We start from the raw sequence: 19,853 nt of genomic DNA on the forward strand, positions 1-19,853 counted from the left end.
GCAAGCCGCTCAGAGGTCTTTGAAAACCAAATCTGCCTTCAGGAGATAGGAGATGGGAGAAGGGGGTGCGGAGGCCAGGGCCGAAGGGCCGACGCAGGGTGGACGTCCAAGCAGAGAGTTTTTGATTCCCGGGCCGAAAACGCTCCCGGGGCCAGGCCTGCTTCGCAGCGGAGCGGAAGGACCCCGGGAACTCATAACACATCGTAGTCGTCGTCATCCTCATGTTTCCGCTTCAAGGGGTTGGGTTCGCCCACGGCGCTCTGCGATGAGACCATATTGGTGGTGATGAGGATGTTTTTGGACCCGATCAAGGAGGGGTTGATCAAGACGTTCTGGACGGTGGGGGCGGTCGGAGTGGCTGGGAAAAGGCGGAGGAAAGGCAGGCGTGAAGGGTTTGTATAGCGGGCGGTTCACTCTCTTTAAAAAGTAACATGCTGCACGCTCACTATGGCTTACCGCTCCATGGCAGACTGAGCTAACCCGACATACTGGATTCAAGGCATGGCTAGCTTTTGGGGGAGTTCAGTGGGAGCATAGAAGTTTTTCTCTAGACCCAGGCCTGCTGGGTTCCCATACCTTTGCTGTCACAATTTTTGGCAGCCCTCTGAGATTCCCGCACCCATTTTTTTTTTCCTGGTTAAAATAAGGCAAACTTTCCAGCCCTGTTAAAGGACTCCAGGTTCATCGCATCAAAATTACTATCAGAAAACTCCATAACCCAGTGTTTCTCAACCTTGGCCACTTTAAGGCCTCTGGACTTCAACTCCCAAAATTCCCCATGGCTGGCTGGGGAATCCTGGGAGTTGAAGTCCAGAGGTCTTAAAGTGGCCAAGGTTGAGAAACACTGCCATAACCTATCAGAAAGTGAAACACGTGTGGGGCTGGCCATTTTCTACATGCAGATCCGTCTTTATGCCTTGAGCAGAACCAAAGGAAGACTGAGCAAAATGACCATTTAAACCTCGAAAATCAGAGAGGGGAAGCCCAGCGTCTCTGCAGTTCTTGTCCCAATCCTTGTGACGAAGGGGCCAAATGCTATTAATGACCTACCCCAGTTGCCTTGCCCACTAAACGCAGCTTATATTCCTTGGCTCAGCCACGCGCAACAATCCAAGTCCTTCTGAGGATAACGAATGGCCGTGTCCCTGTTTTTGTCCCACCCCTCTTCCAATAAAACCGGGGTCATTTATCTCCACCACAAGTCAAGGAGACAGGCTAAGAGTAAAACTTGGACAGTTTCACCAAGTCAGCTTTCAAGCTGAGAGAAGATCTGGCCACAGTTCAGCTCTGGTCTGGGGCTGATACCGTAAGGAGAACTACATTTCTACCCATCTGACCACTGTGAAGGAAATCCTCAGCAACGCAGTGCTCGCCAATTCACAAGCCCACCCCTGCAGAAAGTCATTGTAACGGCGTTATAATGGTATATATCCCACTACAACACCAGAAAGAGAAAGCGGCTTGCTTCGGAAGGCAGCTTCACAACCCTCCACACTTGGACAGCAGGGAGACGGTTCTCCGTCCCTCTAAGCAAGCGAAGGACACCGACGTCTGTGCCCAGCTGAACCGTTTCGCTCACAACCACATCCTTGCTGCAGATTTCGGAGGAAATAAAATCTGGAAGGCCAGCAGGGCCGCAGAGATCGTTCCACCTCAGCCCCCTTCGCTTCTCTCCCCACCAAAAAAAAAAACCACCACTCAAACCGGTCACCTGATTTTACAGACGTCTGGGAGGTGGGAATCTGGACGGTGAACCTTTGCCCCGTCAGCGAGACGGGAGTCCCAACTTTCGCCGAAACGGACACTGTCTGTGCCGAAGGTGGTCCTGCAAGTTGCAACAACAGGTTCAAGGTCAGAGGCAAGGCAGGTCGGACTGGAACTGCAGCAAGCAAAGGAACATCTCGCCTTGAGCCTCGGAAGGGCCCCCCTCCCTGGCCTGGTTCATCTCCCCCACCCCACCCGGCTTGCAATTGCAGGACTCCAGTTCCATGCTGCTGGGAAAAGTCCAGCCCCCCAGCCCAACCCCGGCTTAATTTATGGAAACTGCTCCCGGGGAATTTATATAGAGCAGAGCTCAGCACCTTGCTGGGTACCCCCAAATAAGGCAATTGATTTATTTTGTTAGATCTCTCTCCTGTTTTTCGTTTAGGAGCACAGAGGGGCCTACCTGCTACTCTTCCCTCCAGTTTTCCCCCAATACAACAGCCCTGCAGGGCAAACTAGTCCAAGAGAGAGGGACTGACCCAAATCCCCCAAGGAGTTTCCACGATTGAGGGGGAACTCGAACCCAGGTCTCCCCAGGGCCATTCCAACACTTTCACCACAGTATCACATATAAATTAGAAATGGCCAAATTTCCACACAACCCTACGTGAGACCACAGAGATCTGAAATTTCAGCTATTTTTATTGGGGAGGGAGGGAGTCAAAAGATGTCAGCTGGAGATTCTGCATTGTCCATCCTCAGCTGGAAATAATTATTTTTCCATTTCCTTATTAAACAGTGATAGATTGCTTAATATAGATGAAGATGTGCACGATTATTGAAATGGATTTTGGTATGTCAGTAGTCTTGGACCAAGGCATTGCATACTGTTGCTGCTGGTTGGTTTTTCCTGGCTGCTATTTATGTTATATTGTTTTTACTCTGTTTTTAAGTACTGTTATTTGCCCAGAGTCATATAATAGGGATGTGTGGTCATATTTATTCAATCAATCAGTATGCATTTTGCAAAGTTATGAGCTCAATTGCAAATAGCTCCTCTGGAAAAAAAGAGAGTCGAGTCTTTTTTGATGGAAGCTGGTGATTTCATGGACACACTGAAAGATGCAAGAAGCAGGCAAGAATACCACGGTGGTTTCCCATCGTCGTCTTCTGAGATGGTTTTATCTTTTTTTTTTTTGTAAAATTGGTGGTCTCCTGGTGGTCTCCCATCCAGGTATCAAAGGATCCAACCCTGCTAGCTTGTTTGGGATCAGCCAAGCTTGGCAAGGTGCTGCCACCTGCTGGAACACCACGGAATAGCCACATATAAAGAAACCAACCATGGGTTCTAAGGGGCAATGCTCTCAGTAAGGATGCTGAGCGGAGAAGGAAACGCCTGCAAACAGAAGCTAGGAGAAGCCCAAAATACAGCCCAAGAAAACCGGAGGGACAGCTTGCCTAGGGTGGGCGTGCTGGGCCTGCTGGTGACAGCGCCAACACTCAGCCGTGGCACGGTGATCCTTCCAGCCGAGGACGAGACCTGGGGAAAAACAGGACCAAGAGTTTGCTGGAATTGCAAGGCCCATTTTGAGAGGCTTCAACACCACAGAAGGCAGGGAAGCTACACTGCCTGTGCAGGAAAACCCCGCGCAGGCCTGCTCTCCTTGTCACAGGCCTCCTTCTGCACCCTCATCTTCCTCGCACTCATCCCAGGAAGCCCAGGGAGGGTTAAAGGGCACAGAAGGCAGACCACCAGATTCTGTGCCTGCAAGCAGGAAATTATGAAACTCTGGCACGCTCACCTGAAAATCCCCTCTGCTCATAACACTTCGGCAGCCCCCGATTCATCCCAAAGGGGATCAGATCTCCCCACTCCACATTCACACACCCTTTCCAAGGATAATGGACTTGGATCTGAATCTGGAAGGAGGTGCTAAAGCAGCTTTCCTCAACCAGAGCCCTCCAGGTGGGACTTATGTCAACTTTCCAGGCTGGGGCATTATGGGAGTTGAAGTCCATCCTATCTGGAGCCCCCCCCCCCAGTTTGGGGAAGGCCGTCTGAAGAATATGAATGGTGTAAAAGCTTCACTATAAAGATATACCCATCTAAATCAGTGTTTCTCAACCTTGGCAACTTTAAAATGTGTGGAATCAACTCCCAGAATTCCCCAGCCAGCATGCTGGTCTAAATGATTGCACTAAGAGGCTATAAATAGGGAAACGGGCCATGATTCTAACAGCCAGTCTCTTAATATTTTCTGCCCTACTGAGGGAAACAGCATTCATTTGGTTATTTGGATTTCTACAAGCCACACAAAACGGTCCATTTTAGTAAACTTCCTTACCTTTTTCTGCAGCGACTTCAGCCTGTAATTTGGAGCTGTAAGGCAGTATCTGTCTGGTGGCAATCTTGGCCCAGAGTATGGTTTAATCAAAGGCAAGGGGGTGTGGTTTTTTTGTCTTGCAATATCTAGCAAAAACTGTGAGACACGGAGACGTTTTACTAAACATTAGTGCCCCTCTTCCCCGTTAGTGGCAACAGGCCCTTTCCCTACCGAATTACAGCCCAGGTTCTGTGATCCAACTCAAGCTAGCTCACCTGCCTCTACCTATTTGCCCTTCCACCCCCAGTCTGCCATGGCAAAGTCATGTGCCAGCTCCTTGGGGCAGAGCCCTTCTGAGGCATTCTCAGGGAGCGCTGCTTGCAAATCCCCCCACCCTGAAAAGAGGGCTTCCCTCTGCCCAGCATAAGGCAAGAACTTAAAGATGCGAAGCATACATCTCTGGGGGGTGGGGAGGTGAACGACTGATCGGTCCGGCACTGGATGGCCAGTCTCACATCGTCTGCATCAACGCTCGATTTCTTTGCGTGGCTGGAATAAATTTTGGCATCCTCCAAGATAGTTGTCACGTATCCTTCCAGGAAACAAAAAGTGGAGATTGAAAGGGCCAGTTGAATCAGATGCTCAGCAGCCCGTCCTCTATTCCCACCCTCAAAATGCTGTGTTTCTGGAACTGCGTTTTCTCGTGAAAAATTCCGTTTGTTATTCCCATAGACAAAAGTTCAAACCAGTAGCAAACCAGTAGGGACAATACCGAAGAATTCCCATGAACACAGTCATTAAAACCTCAATAACATGAATTATTATTAATCACACCTTTACCCCGGCCTCCCTCTATGGCTATGTTCACAGATGCCTTCCCGTTTAACCCTCATACAATACTTCAAGGCAGAGTAGCCTGAATGATCTAAGATGGCCCACTTAGCTTCACACTACAAGAAAGAACTTGATCCTCAAACTCCACAGTGTTGGTCCAGAAGTCTAGATCAGGGTTTCTCAACCAGGGTTCCGGGAGATGTCACTAGGGCTTCCCTGGGTTTATTTGAAAAATTATTTCAAATTTGGGCAACTTCACATTAAAGAGGTAAGTTCCATTCTTTATTTTTAGTTTAAGAACACTGTTAGTGCCTACATACAGGCCAACGCATGAAAAGAATAAAATAATTTTGTAACTTCTAGCCTATCTTGGAGCCTGAATGTGCAAGGGTTCCCCGAGGCCTGAGAAATATTTCAGCGGTTCTTCCAGGGTCAAAAGGTTGAGGAAGGCTGGTCTAGACAGATACCCAAAACATAAAACCCTCCCAATACACTAAATTAGAACTCCCCTCATCCCCAGACGGCACGACCAAATCCCGCCCTGGAACAGGAATGGCCCAGGGTGGAAGGGGAAGACCAAACCGGGGATGCTATGCAAGGAAAGGAGAAAATAGAGCCACAGGATTAGAAGCAAGATTAGGACCACAGAAAAAAGGGAGGAAGAGGAAGTCAGCAGAAGGAATGACAGCACAGCTAGGGAAGACAGAAATACAAACCCAAGGCTTGCAGACAGAAGGAATCCAGAGGTTCACAACATTTGAAAGAACAAGCCAGCTTCAAGGCCCTCATTTAAAGGGCAAGGTGTGCAAAACATTCCATCAAGGTCAGACCACTTCTGGAAAACTCAACATGTCCCAGAACTGAAGGCTTTGCTCCACCCTATGCTCCAGAAAGATCTGAGTCAGAGTTTAATAGCATCAAGATTTTGGTCCTTCTAATACTCCTACCCCCTTTCATTTTGTGGTAGGAAGTCTGGGAGCCCTATTTTATCTGAGGTCATTTGAGGCATCTAAGCTCAAGCCGATCAAGGAGAGACTCTGTTCCAATGTTTTTCAACGGATATTTGCTATTATGCATCCTGCCTCCATGTGAGAAAGCGAACAAGTAGGATGTTGTACGAATATACAAAGACAACCAAGGGATTACTTACGATATGCAAATTCCAACATCTGATTTATAACCCGTGGCTCATACTCTGTAATCCCTGTATCTTTCAGGATCTGGGCCATCACCTGTCCAATAGAATGAAATAGTCAGGCACTTCACAGCATCAACCGCAGTGCAAACAGACCTACTTTTGCTAAGTGTCTAATGCTCCTTGGCCTCTGAAAACTAAGCAAAGCTCTAAGGCTTCTTCCCTGAATTTTCTTCCCTACCCCTTCCTTCTTCCTGATAACTAATTTTGATCTCTAGTTCTTCTTTTCTATTTGTCCTTTCTAGTTTTGCTAAGTTCTTAATGGCCGATATGCTTGAAAGAAACTGGCTGCTCTGCTTGAGCAGCATTTGATGTACCAGTCAGGAAACAGTAGAGATCTCCACAAGGAACATCTGCTCTGATTCAAGCACCAAGATCTTAAAAGCAGTTTTTTAAAAGCAATTCAGGGAAGCCAGCCCTTTGGCCGCAATCACCAGTTGCTTATATGCATATGAAACGTGCCCCGGGTTGCCCTTAGAGAAACCTGAGGGTGGAAAGGGATGCCCAGGAGCCCTTTAGAAAAAACAGGGACCAAAACACCCAAAGAACCACAGCAGGTCCGAGTGGCAGGCGACCACCGCCCGAAATGCTAAAAGTTACTAATAATAGACAACTAAGCAAGCGGAAGGGGTGGGTGATTTCAAATTAGGGAAGAAATGGGGTGGGGGGGCTCTCTTTCCCATTCACATTGAGCAGAACAGACAGAAAGCCAACAGAGGCCCCCTTTGCAGCAGGAAGACGCAGAGAGCGCGCCTTAATCCGGAGTCCCCCGGAACGCCTCGGACTGCAAAGCCCATCATCCAGCCGGGAAAGAGCGCCAGCGTGCAAGGGCGAGAGGCGGCGCGGCACACGCGGCCCCTGCCGCCGCAAAGGGAGCCGGCTTCCCGGGCTTCTCCCCTCCTGGCCCGGCCCGGCCCGGCCCGGCCCGGCCCGGCCCGGCCCGGCCCAACCCAACCCTGCCCAGCCCCACCTGGGCATCCTTCGGGGCGCTCTTGGGAGACGCCATCTTCCCCGCTTCCATCGCGCCGCTCGGAGGCCTCGACGGGGAAGGAGGTGAGCATGCGCGGCGGCGGCCGCTCGAAACGCCGGGGCGCGTGCGCAGTCGCGGAACTGAAGCCGCCCTTCCCGGCGCCGCCCTTTCCCTTCATGTTGCGGCTCCCCGGCCGGCGCGGAGCGCGGACGAGTTTTGAGGCCGCTGCGGCGTCCCCTGGCTCGGTGGCGTGCACCTCTCCTGGCTGAGATGATGGGACTTGTAGTCCCACGCTGAGCTTTCGTTGCGCCCGTAGACGACCTTAGTGGAGCGTGGGGTGGGGGTAAGCCCGCCTGGGGCTGCGCCGCAGGAGCGCCGTCGCTGAACTGGCCACGGCGGGTCGCGAGAGGGAAGGGCGAGCCCGGGCAGGCCACCTCGCTTCTGCCGGCCTGCAGGGACAAACCGAGTAGCCCCCGAAGGGGAAAACATTGAATAAAAATGCCAGTTAGGAAAAGGAAAAAAAAAAAAAAAAAAGAGATCCCTGCATTGGCCGGGAATCGAACCCGGGCCTCCCGCGTGGCAGGCGAGAATTCTACCACTGAACCACCAATGCGGAGCTGCTGGGTGCTTTTGCGAGGCGTCCCATCGCCCTCTGCGCCCGCGGAGCCCCGGCCAGACTGCAAGCCCGGAATTGGTGCCAAACGCAGGGCTGAGCCGAACCGGTCGCAGAACGATTCTTTCCAAAGGGACTCCCTCACCAGCAAGGACTCTTTCCTTCTCCTTCCAGGGACGCAGCGTTTTTATTTTTATTTATTTGTCGCATCTCTGAGAATCAGTTCCTGACTGGTGCAATCCCAGAGCAACAGCTGTGCACATCGCACCTCTCAGGATACAGATTCTGCCACTGCTGCGCACCGGTATCACCAGCCACCGACAGCATAAACATTTGTTCGAAGCGAAATGCAATACGGGGGACCCTGCGCGAGGCGGCAGGCCCGGTGGGGTGTCAAAATCCCCCCATTGGGGGAGATGGGCGGTGATATCACTTTAATAAATGAATACATGAATAAATAAAACCAGCCCTCGCCGGCTGCCACTTTTAACACAGTCTTTCCCGCTCTTTTGCACCCACACTAACTTTTCTGGAGTTGACCCAGCCACTGTGCATGCCCAGTCGGGACATCTGCCCCTGCAGAGTTTCTCCCGAAGTTGTAGAGAGGAATTTGGGCGATTTTATTGATTTCTCTCTCTCTCTGCAACCTTTTTTCTCTGGGCCGGAGCTTTGTTCCGCGCGGCGGCAGGGAGGCCACTGGCAGGGTGGCCAAAGTCGGTGGAGTTCCAGCTGTAATGTCGCATATGGCAAGCAAACCTGTCCCTTTGGTTCCCTTTAGCGCTTTCCGTGTTTCAAACGGCTCTCAGCACAAACACAGCCCGTCGGTCACGGTTCCCCGAGTTATCCCAGGAGAGGACCTGCAAGAATGAGAGACACAACAGCCCTGCCAGGTAGAACCGATGTGGCTACAAGCAGGGCATCAAAGTGCGCACCAGTGTGCACGTGGAGTCCTCATGAAATGCAACTGTGCATGGATTCCAGGGATGAATTGCCCCGCCACAGTCAAGATGAAATAATAAGGGAAGAATAAGGGGCAGAAATTTCTGACGCTGTAATCTTTATTTCTTCAGCAAAGGATCGTTACCTTGCTGTGGTGCTGGAGCTTGAGCACCTCAATGATGCCATGAGCTAAACCGTGAAGGGCCCCCCAGGACGGTAAGGTCATGACAGAGAGCTCAGACTAAATGCGATCCCTGGGGAAGGTCATGGCAACCCACCCCAGTATTCTTGCCGTGAAAACTAAATGGATCAGTACAACCAGAGATATGTCGGTATCCCATTGGAAGATGAGACCCCCAGGTCGGAAGATGGTCAAAATGCTACTGGGGAGGAGCAGAGGATGAGCTCAACTAGCCCCAGACGTGATGACGCAGCTAGCTCAAAGCCAAAAGGACGGCTAGCGGCCGACGGTGCTGGTGGTGAACGGCGAATCCGATGTTCGAAGGATCAACACACCATTGGAACCTGGAATGTCAGATCCATGAACCAGGGCAAATTGGATGTGGTTCTTGGTGAGATGTCAAGATTAAAGATAGACATTTTGGGCCTCAGTGAACTGAAATGGACTGGAATGGGTCACTTCACATCAAACGACCACCAGATCTACTACTGTGGACAAGAGGACCACAGAAGGAATGGAGTAGCCTTCATAATTAACAGTAAAGTGGCTAAAGCAGTGCTTGGATACAATCCAAAAAACGACAGAATGATCTCAATTCGAATTCAGGGCAAGCCATCTAGCATCACAGTGATCCAAATATACACCCCAACCACAGATGCTGAAGAGGCTGAAGTAGAGCAGTTCTATGAGGATCTGCAGCACCTACTGGACAACACGCCTAAAAGAGATGTTATTTTCATCACGGGAGACTGGAATGCTAAGGTGGGCAGTCAAATGACACCTGGAATTACAGGTAAGTATGGCCTGGGAGAACAAAACGAAGCAGGACATAGGCTGATAGAATTTTGTCAGGACAACTCACTCTGCATAACAAACACTCTCTTCCAACAACCTAAGAGACGGCTTTATACGTGGACTTCACCAGAGGGACAACACCGAAATCAGATTGACTACATCCTTTGCAGCCAAAGGTGGCGGACATCTGTACAGTCGGTAAAAACAAGGCCTGGAGCTGACTGTAGTTCAGATCATGAACTTCTTCTTGCACAATTTAGGATCAGACTAAAGAGATTAGGGAAGACCCACAGATCAGCTAGATATGAGCTCACTAATATTCCTAAGGAATATGCAGTGGAGGTAAAGAATTGAGTTAAGGGACTGGGCTTAGTAGATAGGGTCCCGGAAGAACTCTGGACAGAAGGTCACAACATTGTTCAGGAGGCGGCAACAAAATACATCCCAAAGAAAGAGAAAACCAAGAAGGCAAAATGGCTGTCTGCTGAGACACTAGAAGTAGCCCAAGAAAGAAGGGAAGCAAAAGGCAACAGTGATAGGGGGAGATATGCCCAATTAAATGCAAAATCTCAGAGGTTAGCCAGAAGAGATAAGAAATTATTTTTAAACAAGCAATGCGCGGAAGTGGAAGAAGACAAGAGAAAAGGAAGGACAAGAGACCTCTTCCAGAAAGTTAGAAACATCGGAGGTAAATTCCAGGCAAAAATGGGTATGATCAAAAACAAAGATGGCAAAGACCTAACAGAAGAAGAAGAGATCAAGAAGAGGTGGCAAGAATATACAGAAGACCTGTATAGGAAGGATAACAATATCGGGGACAGCTTTGACGGTGTGGTCAGTGAGCTAGAGCCAGACATCCTGAAGAGTGAGGTTGAGTGGGCCTTAAGAAGCATTGCTAATAACAAGGCAGCAGGAGACGACGGCATCCCAGCTGAACTGTTCAAAATCTTGCAAGATGATGCTGTCAAGGTAATACGTGCTATATGCCAGCAAATTTGGAAAACACAAGACTGGCCATCAGATTGGAAAAAATCAACTTATATCCCCATACCAAAAAAGGGAAACACTAAAGAATGTTCAAACTATCGAACAGTGGCACTCATTTCACATGCCAGTAAGGTAATGCTCAAGATCCTGCAAGGTAGACTTCAGCAGTTCATGGAGCGAGAATTGCCAGATGTACAAGCTGGCTTTAGAAAAGGCAGAGGAACTAGGGACCAAATTGCCAATATCCGCTGGATAATGGAAAAAGCCAGGGAGTTTCAGAAAAAGTTTTTAGCGGTATGGGGATACCAAGTCATCTCGTCTGCCTCCTGAGGAATCTGTATAACGACCAAGCAGCAACAGTAAGAACAGACCACGGAACAACGGACTGGTTTAAGATTGGGAAAGGAGTACGGCAGGGCTGTATACTCTCACCCTACCTATTCAACTTGTACACAGAACACATCATGCGACATGCTGGGCTTGAGGAATTCAAGGCTGGAGTTAAAATCGCTGGAAGAAACATTAACAATCTCAGATATGCAGATGATACCACTTTGATGGCTGAAAGCGAAGAGGAACTGAGGAGCCTTATGATGAAGGTGAAAGAAGAAAGTGCAAAAGCTGGCTTGCAGCTAAACCTCAAAAAAACCAAGATGATGGCAACCAGCTTGATTGATAACTGGCAAATAGAGGGAGAAAATGTAGAAGCAGTGAAGGACTTTGTATTTCTAGGTGCAAAGATGACTGCAGATGCTGACTGCAGTCAGGAAATCAGAAGACGCTTAATCCTTGGAAGAAGAGCAATGACAAATCTCGATAAAATAGTCAAGAGCAGAGACATCACACTGACAACAAAGGTCCGCATAGTTAAAGCAATGGTGTTCCCCGTAGTAACATATGGCTGCGAGAGCTGGACCATAAGGAAGGCTGAGCGAAGGAAGATCGATGCTTTTGAACTGTGGTGTTGGAGGAAAATCCTGAGAGTGCCTTGGACTGCCAGAAGATCCAACCAATCCATCCTCCAGGAAATCAAGCCAGGCTGCTCACTTGAGGGACTGATATTAAAGGCAAAACCGAAATACTTTGGCCACATAATGAGAAGACAGGACACCCTGGAGAAGATGCTGATGCTGGGGAGGGTGGAGGGCAAAGGAAGAGGGGCTGACCAGGGGCAAGGTGGGTGGATGATATTCTAGAGGTGTCGGACTCGTCCCTGGGGGAGCTGGGGGTGTTGACGACCGACAGGAAGCTCTGGCCTGGGCTGGTCCATGAAGTCACGAAGGTCGGAAGCGACTAAACGAATAAACACCAAATCTTTATTTTGCTTGCCTTCGCTTTGGAAGAAAGGGGTCGCTTCCCTGCACAAGGCACGCTAAAGGCTCGGCTTATCTCACCGTTTTCCAAGCAGCTCAAGGCCGGAAGCGGCGCGCAAAGTCAAACCGACCAGTTGAGAGAGAGAGAAAATCGCTCAAACATTTTCGCATCGCTCTTCTGGCCGCAATTCCTATTGGTTACTTTTAGGCGCCACTCGCTGATTGGCCACGAAGACACGTCCGGGGTTTGATTGGAGGAGCGGCCTCTCTCTCGCCCAATCATCTCCACCGCTCAGAAGCCGGAGGCGAAAATAAAGCAGGGGGACGCCGGTGCAGCTTCTCACTTTTCCCTCGGCTTGAGTTTGTCGCTGGGCGAGTCTACCATGTCTGGGCGCGGAAAGCAGGGCGGCAAGACGCGGGCCAAGGCCAAGACGCGCTCGTCCCGTGCCGGGCTGCAATTCCCCGTGGGCCGCGTGCACCGGCTGCTGCGCAAGGGCAACTACGCGGAGCGGGTGGGGGCCGGCGCCCCGGTCTACCTGGCCGCGGTGCTGGAGTACCTGACGGCCGAGATCCTGGAGCTGGCGGGCAACGCGGCGCGGGACAACAAGAAGACGCGCATCATCCCGCGCCACCTGCAGCTGGCCATCCGCAACGACGAGGAGCTGAACAAGCTGCTGGGCAGGGTCACCATCGCCCAGGGCGGCGTCCTGCCCAACATCCAGGCCGTCCTGCTGCCCAAGAAGACCGAGAGCCACAAAGTCAAGGCAAAGTAATTTCAAGTTTTGGCTACCGAACACTCCAAAGGCTCTTCTCAGAGCCACTCACGCTCTCACAAAAAAGCTGATTCTCTTTCCAAAATCTGGGTGCAAGAACAGCCAGGCCTTTGGGGGAAAAATCCTTAATTCGGCTGGTGCGTCGGAGGAAAGCCATGATGGCCGCGACTCAATTCGTACAGTGTTGCCACGTCGTTTCTATTTAGCAGCTTGGTAGTCGAAAAAAGGATTCAAATACACGTGCAGCAGAGGGGGGGCAAAAAGCTACAGCAGGATTTCTCGACCAGGGTTTTGTGGCACCCTATGGCTCCACGAGACGTCCCGCGGGCTTCCCCGGGAGATCCCGATTTCTTTAAATCAAAATAAAGAAGTTCATGCATACAGGCCTACCCGTGAAACGCCTATTTGTACCTTCTCGTCTAGGTCTGAGCCTAAAACGTCCCCCCAGGCCAAAAAATATTTCCAGGCTCAAAAGAATGAGGAAGGCTGACCTCCAGGTTTTAAAACAGGCTTAGCTACTTACACAGTAGCTTTTCATGGTAGTAATAATACCCACCCATCATTCCTATAACATAAAATTTATCTCCGGTTTTTATATGCCCCAGCTCTCTTTCTGGAAATGTGGGTGGCCCTTAAAAGGGCCGTTATTCTGTCTTCTTGGTTTGGGAATCAGCATCAGCCGCCGAAGCCATACAAGGTACGGCCCTGGCGCTTCAGCGCGTAGACCACGTCCATGGCCGTGACGGTCTTCCTCTTGGCGTGCTCGGTGTAGGTCACGGCGTCCCGGATCACGTTCTCCAGGAACACCTTCAACACTCCTCGGGTCTCCTCGTAGATCAGCCCGGAAATCCGCTTCACCCCACCACGGCGAGCCAAACGGCGGATAGCCGGCTTCGTAATGCCTTGAATGTTATCGCGGAGCACCTTCCGATGTCTTTTCGCTCCCCCTTTCCCCAAGCCTTTTCCGCCCTTTCCACGGCCAGACATTTCGAAAGGAAACAGTCACTACGAGCAAGCACAAAGAATGCCCATGCTGGTTCGCTAGGTATGGCTTATATCTAAGAGCTTCCGACCAGAAAGAAAACTTAGCCACTAGCGCCTATTTGGAATACAATGGGCCCAGCGCATGCCCCTTCAATCCAATCAAATGTTGCGTGTTTGAAATGGCTCAATCACAGCCGATTCTAACTGAACTGTGGCCTGACCAGTCGTCCAGCCAATGGCTGCTCAGCCCTGGAAATTCAAACGTCTTAACGGATGTTTCTCATGCTTCAGCCAATCAGGCTGTGCGAACTGCCTATAAATACCCTGAAGAACAGCATCGCGGCTTATTGGTTTTACGGCGGTTTGCGGGATGGCTCGTACGAAGCAGACGGCTCGGAAGTCCACCGGCGGGAAGGCGCCCCGCAAGCAGCTGGCCACGAAGGCGGCGCGGAAGAGCGCGCCGGCCACGGGCGGCGTGAAGAAGCCGCACCGCTACCGGCCCGGCACGGTGGCGCTGCGCGAGATCCGCCGCTACCAGAAGTCGACGGAGCTGCTGATCCGCAAGCTGCCCTTCCAGCGGCTGGTGCGCGAGATCGCGCAGGACTTCAAGACCGACCTGCGCTTCCAGAGCTCGGCCGTGATGGCGCTGCAGGAGGCGAGCGAGGCCTACCTGGTGGGGCTCTTCGAGGACACCAACCTGTGCGCCATCCACGCCAAGCGCGTCACCATCATGCCCAAGGACATCCAGCTGGCCCGCCGCATCCGCGGGGAGCGGGCCTAAGTAACTGCCGCTGGAGCGCTTCGTTTCGGAAACCCAAAGGCTCTTTTAAGAGCCACCACTTGTCCACCAAAAGCGCTGATAACGCTGCCCAGGCGAGGAGCCCGGTACGGTCGGGCTCTTTACACGAAGCCATAACCTTAGAGGCGTGAACTCGGACCAGCTTTCCCGTGGCATCTGCGCCTGGCCTGACTATTATTACGTGTCTTCCCCTGCTTAGAATTGGGCGGGGACCGCGCGTTTCCCCTGAACGCTTGCGCAAAAATAGTTCCGTGAAGGGTATTAAAATGTGTGTTTTTGACGTGCCTTAGACCTGGCCGCTGGGTGAGCATTACGCGCTGCCAGCACCACTCCACTTCCACACTGCCTCAAGAACAGTCAAGCTCTTACAATCAAGATGGCGGCACAGCGGTTCTCCCCCCGCCCCCCGGTCCCGTCCCGTCCCGTCCCGTCCCGTCCCGTCCTGTCCTCGCGTCCAACAACAGCCCTGTGAGGGGTCGGGACTTCCCTGCCCTTTTCCATGTTTTTGTGGGTGGCTCTTAAAAGAGCCTTTGGGGTTTTCGAGCAACGCGTCTCCCGCCGGAGGCCTCGCCTCTTCAGCGCGCGGCCTTCTTGGGCTTCGCCACTTTAGCCTTCGGGGTCTTGGGCTTCGCTTTTGGCTTGGCCGCCCGCGCCTTGGCGGGGCTCTTGGCCGCCTTCTTGGCCTTGGCCGCCGCCTTGGGCTTCTTGGCGCCGCTTTTGGCGGGCTTCTTGGCGGGCTTCTTGGTGCTCTTGGCGGCCCCCGGGGCCTTCCTCGCCTTCTTGGCGGCGGCGGAGGCGCTGGGCTTCTTGGCGCTCCTGGCGGCCGCCGCCCCCGCCGGCGGCTGCTGCTGCGGCGGGGGCTTCCTGCGGGCCGCCGCCGCCGCCGCCTTGTCCCTGGCGCCCGCCTGCTTGCGGTTGAGCTTGAAGGAGCCCGAGGCGCCCGTGCCCTTGGTCTGCAACAGCGCCCCCTTGGTCACCAGGCTCCGCAGGCCCAGCTTGATGCGGCCGTTGTTCTTCTCCACGTCGTAGCCGGAGGCCGCCAGCGACTTCTTCAGCGCGGCCAGCGAGATGCCGCCGCGCTCCTTGCAGGCCGTCACCGCCTGCATCAGCAGCTCCGTCACGCTGGGGCCCGACGGCTTCCGCGACTTCGCCGCGCCCCCCGCCGCCGCCTTCTTCGCCGCCGCCTTCGAAGCCGGGGCCGCCGCCGCGGGCGCAACTGGCGCGACCTCTGCCATCCCCAAGCGGCCCGCCTCCTTCCACCGACGCGGAACCTCAAATCGCCCGCAGGCCCGGTGCCTGCTATTTATAGGGGAGGAGCTGCGCCCTGATTGGTCCGTTGGAACAGGGCGCTTTGCTCGCCAAAACCTGCACTTGGTCCTTGCAACTTTGTGCTTCTTAATCTACATAAAACGGTCAATTAATAAAAATCCCTTTCGCGGATCCCTTCCCTTCCAAGGGGGATCGAGGGGGAGGATGCCTTCTTTCGCGGTGCTGGGTTTCCTTGGCCGGGGCCGCATAGAGGCGGTGGAGAAAAGCTGGGGGCGCAACTTCTCCCGGCTTCTTCTGCCTTGACCCGTGTAAACTTTTGCCTTTCCCTGGCGATCCTGAAGGTGTCTTTTAGGAAACCCTCCCGCAAAGCCCTTGAATTCAGCACCCTGGAGGGTCTGCATCTTGACCCGCCCGCAAGGAAAGGGTCTCGGCTGATAACTGCACGGCAACCGCTTCTTTAATCGAGTCAAGTAACACATCTAACAGACTGCGGGGGTGCGAAGTTTCTTGTACGGGGCTCCTGAAAATGACAAACGAAAAATGTTGGGGGATTGGCGTTCAAGTTAAATAGTCCGGGTACAGGTGAAGAGTGAAGAATTTAAGGAGTGTTTGTTTTTTAAGCAGTCTGCTTGACATTTTTCTGGAAGTTGGCGACCTGGATAACGAAGTGAAGACTTTTTTCTCTGTCTGGAATAATCAGCGTAGGTAATGTTACTACAAAGGATGCATTATTAAGAAATGTTATGCCGAGCAGACCAAAGGAATAAGGAAAAGGCTAAAATATGAAAGACATTTTTTTAAAAAAAGAAACATAGCTAGACCCAGTTCACACTAATGCTACTCCCTAGACCAGTGTTTCTCAACTTGGGCAATTTTAAGAAGTGTGGACCTCAACTCCCAGAATTCCCCAGCCAGTGTGGGGAATTCTGGGAGTTGAAGTCCACACCTCTTAAATTTGCGGAGGTTGAGAAACACTGACCCATATAGCTTCAATCCACACAGAAAGTGGTGGTGGTGGTGGTGGTGAAGACAAATAAATGAGTGGGGGCAGGAAGATCCAGAACATAGTGGAAACGAGATGCACACAGACACTTGCGTGACATGGTCCACCTGACTTGGAAGAGCAATCAGTCTGAATGCCCATGGATCCATTACATACAGTTCACAGCAATCCTAGGAATAACTGCTGTGAAAGTCACTGTGTGAGATGGGCAGTCCTATAAGCCTTTTAAATGAAGTAATTAGTAACAGCCTTTCCTCCATCACCCTAGGTCACCAGGCTTACCCGTTTGTCCAAGGCCAAGCCATGCAGAGACCACTTTTCCCATCCAAATGTTTAACCAAAGAAAGTCCCCTGAATCACCAAGGGATGTGGATAGCATTAAAAAGTTTTGATTTTTTTTTTCTTTTGTTTAACACACCGTCCCAAAGACCTTTATTAGCCCCAGCCCATCAGGGCTTATTAAAGGAACCGTGATTAATGCCAACATGCAGTGTGCTAAGTTACCAACTCCCTTGAACTTTAACACTCTGAAAGCCTCTGAGAATCATTTTGAGTGCAGCGGGACAGAAATACTAATTTAATGCTTTTTTTTTTTTACACTAGAAATTCAGCACATGAGCGTATAATAGTCTTGAAATGTGAGAGAATTGAACATCTGTGGATTGAACTGCTGGGCCTCTGTGCTCTCAAGATCCACCTGCCCCTTTTTTCTCAATTTCCCCCCAAACACACCGGATGCCACGAGGGAAAAGTCGAAGTGCCTTTATTTGGGTACAGGATCAGATTCACAGAAATTGCACCACAAATCAGACAGATCCCTGCACATGAGCGCACACACCCCTCTAAAGCAGGGAAAGAAAACTAACTCATGGTTTTATACAAAAATAAAGTGTTTTATCAACCAAGGGAACATAGCAAAACACAATTTAGCCTACCCACCCTTTGTACCCTGTTGTCCGTGCTGATCTATGCCAGGAGAAATAGATTTGGAAAGCTTGGGTGGGAACGGAGAGGATGAAAATGAAATTTCTTGATGTCACAACTCTGTGCAAAGCATCCCTGCCTGAGCTTTTTATAACTAGAGGGGAAAGAGATACTTTCGATCAATGCCAAGTTAAGATCAGAGGCTATTTATCTTCCACGTTAAGTCAAAAATGCCACTATGGGTAATCACCTCCCTTCCTCTATAGTTCAGTGAGAGAGTAAGAAAAAGGCAGCGGTAGCTTATCAGAGAGGGCAAGGTCTTGAAGTCCACCCTTTAGCAAAAGTTTCCAAGGCACATGTGTCAAGACTCTCTCTCGCAGAGAGGAGTGAAAATTAAAGCTGAAATGCTCCAAAACCAGATGAGTTGGCCTTCAAAAAGAGCGCGTGAGCTGCAGATGAAGTCTATTTCCATCCTGGAGACCTTTTCCTCCACCACTGGTGCCAAATCTTAAGAGTTAGATGCTCTCCCAAGAAGAGAAATTGGGGGGGAAAGACCACTGGCTGTAAATTAATGTTTGCAGAAGAGTAGGCACTTCAACATGATCATCTCCTCTCCAACTCAGCTTCCAGGAAAAAACTATGGCTCCCCAATGTAGAGAAAACAGGCCAACAGCCTTGAGTTGTCCAAGGGTGCCCAGATCCATAGAAAGATTTAGTGGTGAGAAAGCAAGAGACCCTTCAGGGAAGGATCCTGTCCAGTGGTTCTCTCTGGACTTCTGGCAGCTTTTACACTTCTGGTATCTTCTGGGGATTGAACACGGGGAAATCATCTCAGGAGATTCACAGAATGTAACGAGCCACACAGCAGTTTGGTCCAACAACAAAAAGGGTTATTACATCTGAATCCACCACGTCTTTTTTAACACACCTACCTACGCAACGGTCCCCGTAGTGTTTTTCAGCCCTGGGAACTAAGATGTGTGGACTTCAACTCCCAGAATTCTCCAACCAGCCATGCTGGCTGGGGAATTCTGGGAGTTGAAGTCCATACATCTTAAAAGTTCCCAAAGTTGAGAAACACGGCTATAGCGGGAGGAAGGGATGGGTCACTCAAAGGTCGTGCAGACCTTCTAAAGGGCCTGCTGGTGCTAAGCAGCTGCTGGTGTTTATCGGCAAAAGCAGAAGAGCCAATCCCGTTGCCAGGATTTTCCCTAACTTCTAACCTTTACGGAGATCTCCATAAAAGCTTTTCTATTCGTAGGCTAATCCAACAGAACTTTAACAAACTGCTTTGGAGGGGGGTGGGGAAGGATTGTCTTTTAAATTCTTGCCTAGAAAAAACCATATAAAAGCATTTGCTCCCAGGTGTCCCTCTGAGAAGAAAGGAACTTTCTCCTGGATGGATGAGGTCCCATTCTTCACCCCAGATGGAAAGTCTCCTTGCATCTTACATTCATATCAGCTCCAAATGCCCTTCTCAGACAAGAAATTCCGAATTCTTCTCGAGAAATACCACGCGCAGTTGAAAGACACCAGGCACCGACAGCAAAAACATCCATTGTCCAAAGCTGTTTTTGCAACCACTGCAGTGTGACGCAGAGCAGAGCAGCCCAAGAACAACGGCAGCTCAGCATCTCTCCCTCCAGACAGCTGACCCAAATGTGCCCCAGGGAGCTCGCTTGGAACAGTAGCCTGCCCAAAGGAGGCGGAAGGAAAAAAGCGTGTGCTAATCAAGGAATCTTAACCCATTGCAGGAGGGAGGGATTCTCTTCGGCATTTTGGTCCCCACCTCCGAACACGTTTTAAGAAAAAAGGGGATGTGTGTGTACAGCTGGAAGGTTCTTCCCTTCCCTTCCTCAAAGGGACTGGAGCTGGCAACGCCAGGAAAAGCATTTGCAACGGAGCGTAAGCGTGGCATGGGCCAAGAGCAGCCGCAGGTGCACCAGAGGGAAGAACAAAATAGGGAAGTTGATCCGTTATGCAAAGAGAAGCTTTTCTGCAGAGCTTCAGGGGAGCGACTGGAGAGATCAGGAAAAGCCTCGCTCGCCCGCCAGATCTCAAGCCAGGGATTAGCGGCAAAGTCACGCAAGGAAGGGGTGTGTCAACATCACTGTCTGCAGGTCACCTCTTTTATTATTGTTATTATTATTATTGTTATTATTACTGTTTTCAGTGCTGCAAACCGGCCCCTCTCTAGAGCACGGCTGCAGATGAGTAAAAAAAGACAGTAAACAACCAATGACAAT

General features: G+C 51.0%; 5 protein-coding genes and 1 non-coding gene across 6 annotated transcripts; 2 read left to right on the plus strand and 4 right to left on the minus strand.

Annotated features, from left to right (window-relative positions):
- LOC134495944 (transcription initiation factor TFIID subunit 9-like) lies at window positions 1-7,135 on the minus strand. The gene is made up of 7 exons (XM_063301632.1): window positions 7,028-7,135; window positions 6,013-6,094; window positions 4,484-4,620; window positions 4,050-4,184; window positions 3,163-3,244; window positions 1,712-1,825; window positions 1-358 (listed from the first exon to the last, which is right to left on the minus strand). Exons 1-7 carry the CDS (start codon window positions 7,076-7,078, stop codon window positions 192-194), a joined length of 768 nt encoding a protein of 255 aa, XP_063157702.1. The 5' UTR covers window positions 7,079-7,135; the 3' UTR covers window positions 1-191.
- A 434-nt stretch (window positions 7,136-7,569) lies between these two features.
- On the minus strand, window positions 7,570-7,640 carry TRNAG-GCC (transfer RNA glycine (anticodon GCC)). Its single transcript has one exon. It is a non-coding gene; the product is annotated as a tRNA-Gly (tRNA).
- A 4,479-nt stretch (window positions 7,641-12,119) lies between these two features.
- On the plus strand, window positions 12,120-13,191 carry LOC134495947 (histone H2A.J). Its single transcript, XM_063301637.1, has one exon. It carries the CDS (start codon window positions 12,239-12,241, stop codon window positions 12,626-12,628), a length of 390 nt encoding a protein of 129 aa, XP_063157707.1. The 5' UTR covers window positions 12,120-12,238; the 3' UTR covers window positions 12,629-13,191.
- A 59-nt stretch (window positions 13,192-13,250) lies between these two features.
- LOC134495948 (histone H4) lies at window positions 13,251-13,711 on the minus strand. Its single transcript, XM_063301638.1, has one exon. It carries the CDS (start codon window positions 13,613-13,615, stop codon window positions 13,304-13,306), a length of 312 nt encoding a protein of 103 aa, XP_063157708.1. The 5' UTR covers window positions 13,616-13,711; the 3' UTR covers window positions 13,251-13,303.
- An 88-nt stretch (window positions 13,712-13,799) lies between these two features.
- On the plus strand, window positions 13,800-14,787 carry LOC134495946 (histone H3). The gene has a single exon (XM_063301636.1). It carries the CDS (start codon window positions 13,983-13,985, stop codon window positions 14,391-14,393), a length of 411 nt encoding a protein of 136 aa, XP_063157706.1. The 5' UTR covers window positions 13,800-13,982; the 3' UTR covers window positions 14,394-14,787.
- Window positions 14,788-14,903: 116 nt separating this feature from the next.
- LOC134495950 (histone H1-like) lies at window positions 14,904-15,671 on the minus strand. The gene has a single exon (XM_063301641.1). It carries the CDS (start codon window positions 15,644-15,646, stop codon window positions 14,987-14,989), a length of 660 nt encoding a protein of 219 aa, XP_063157711.1. The 5' UTR covers window positions 15,647-15,671; the 3' UTR covers window positions 14,904-14,986.
- Window positions 15,672-19,853: the final 4,182 nt, after the last annotated feature.

This window comes from Candoia aspera, chromosome 4 (genome assembly GCF_035149785.1).
Source record: "Candoia aspera isolate rCanAsp1 chromosome 4, rCanAsp1.hap2, whole genome shotgun sequence".
NCBI classification, from domain to species: domain Eukaryota; kingdom Metazoa; phylum Chordata; class Lepidosauria; order Squamata; family Boidae; genus Candoia; species Candoia aspera.

Excerpts from the sequence above, each read along its gene's own strand:
- LOC134495944 (XM_063301632.1), bottom strand. The coding sequence starts at position 7,078 with ATGGAAGCGGGGAAGATGGCGTCTCCCAAGAGCGCCCCGAAGGATGCC. Across the intron at positions 6,095-7,027 it reads GCGCCCCGAAGGATGCCCAG|GTGATGGCCCAGATCCTGAA; the intron begins GTGGGGCTGGGC and ends TCTATTGGACAG. Across the intron at positions 3,245-4,049 it reads TGAAGTCGCTGCAGAAAAAG|GTCTCGTCCTCGGCTGGAAG; the intron begins GTAAGGAAGTTT and ends GTTTTTCCCCAG.
- LOC134495947 (XM_063301637.1), top strand. The coding sequence starts at position 12,239 with ATGTCTGGGCGCGGAAAGCAGGGCGGCAAGACGCGGGCCAAGGCCAAG.
- LOC134495948 (XM_063301638.1), bottom strand. The coding sequence starts at position 13,615 with ATGTCTGGCCGTGGAAAGGGCGGAAAAGGCTTGGGGAAAGGGGGAGCG.
- LOC134495946 (XM_063301636.1), top strand. The coding sequence starts at position 13,983 with ATGGCTCGTACGAAGCAGACGGCTCGGAAGTCCACCGGCGGGAAGGCG.
- LOC134495950 (XM_063301641.1), bottom strand. The coding sequence starts at position 15,646 with ATGGCAGAGGTCGCGCCAGTTGCGCCCGCGGCGGCGGCCCCGGCTTCG.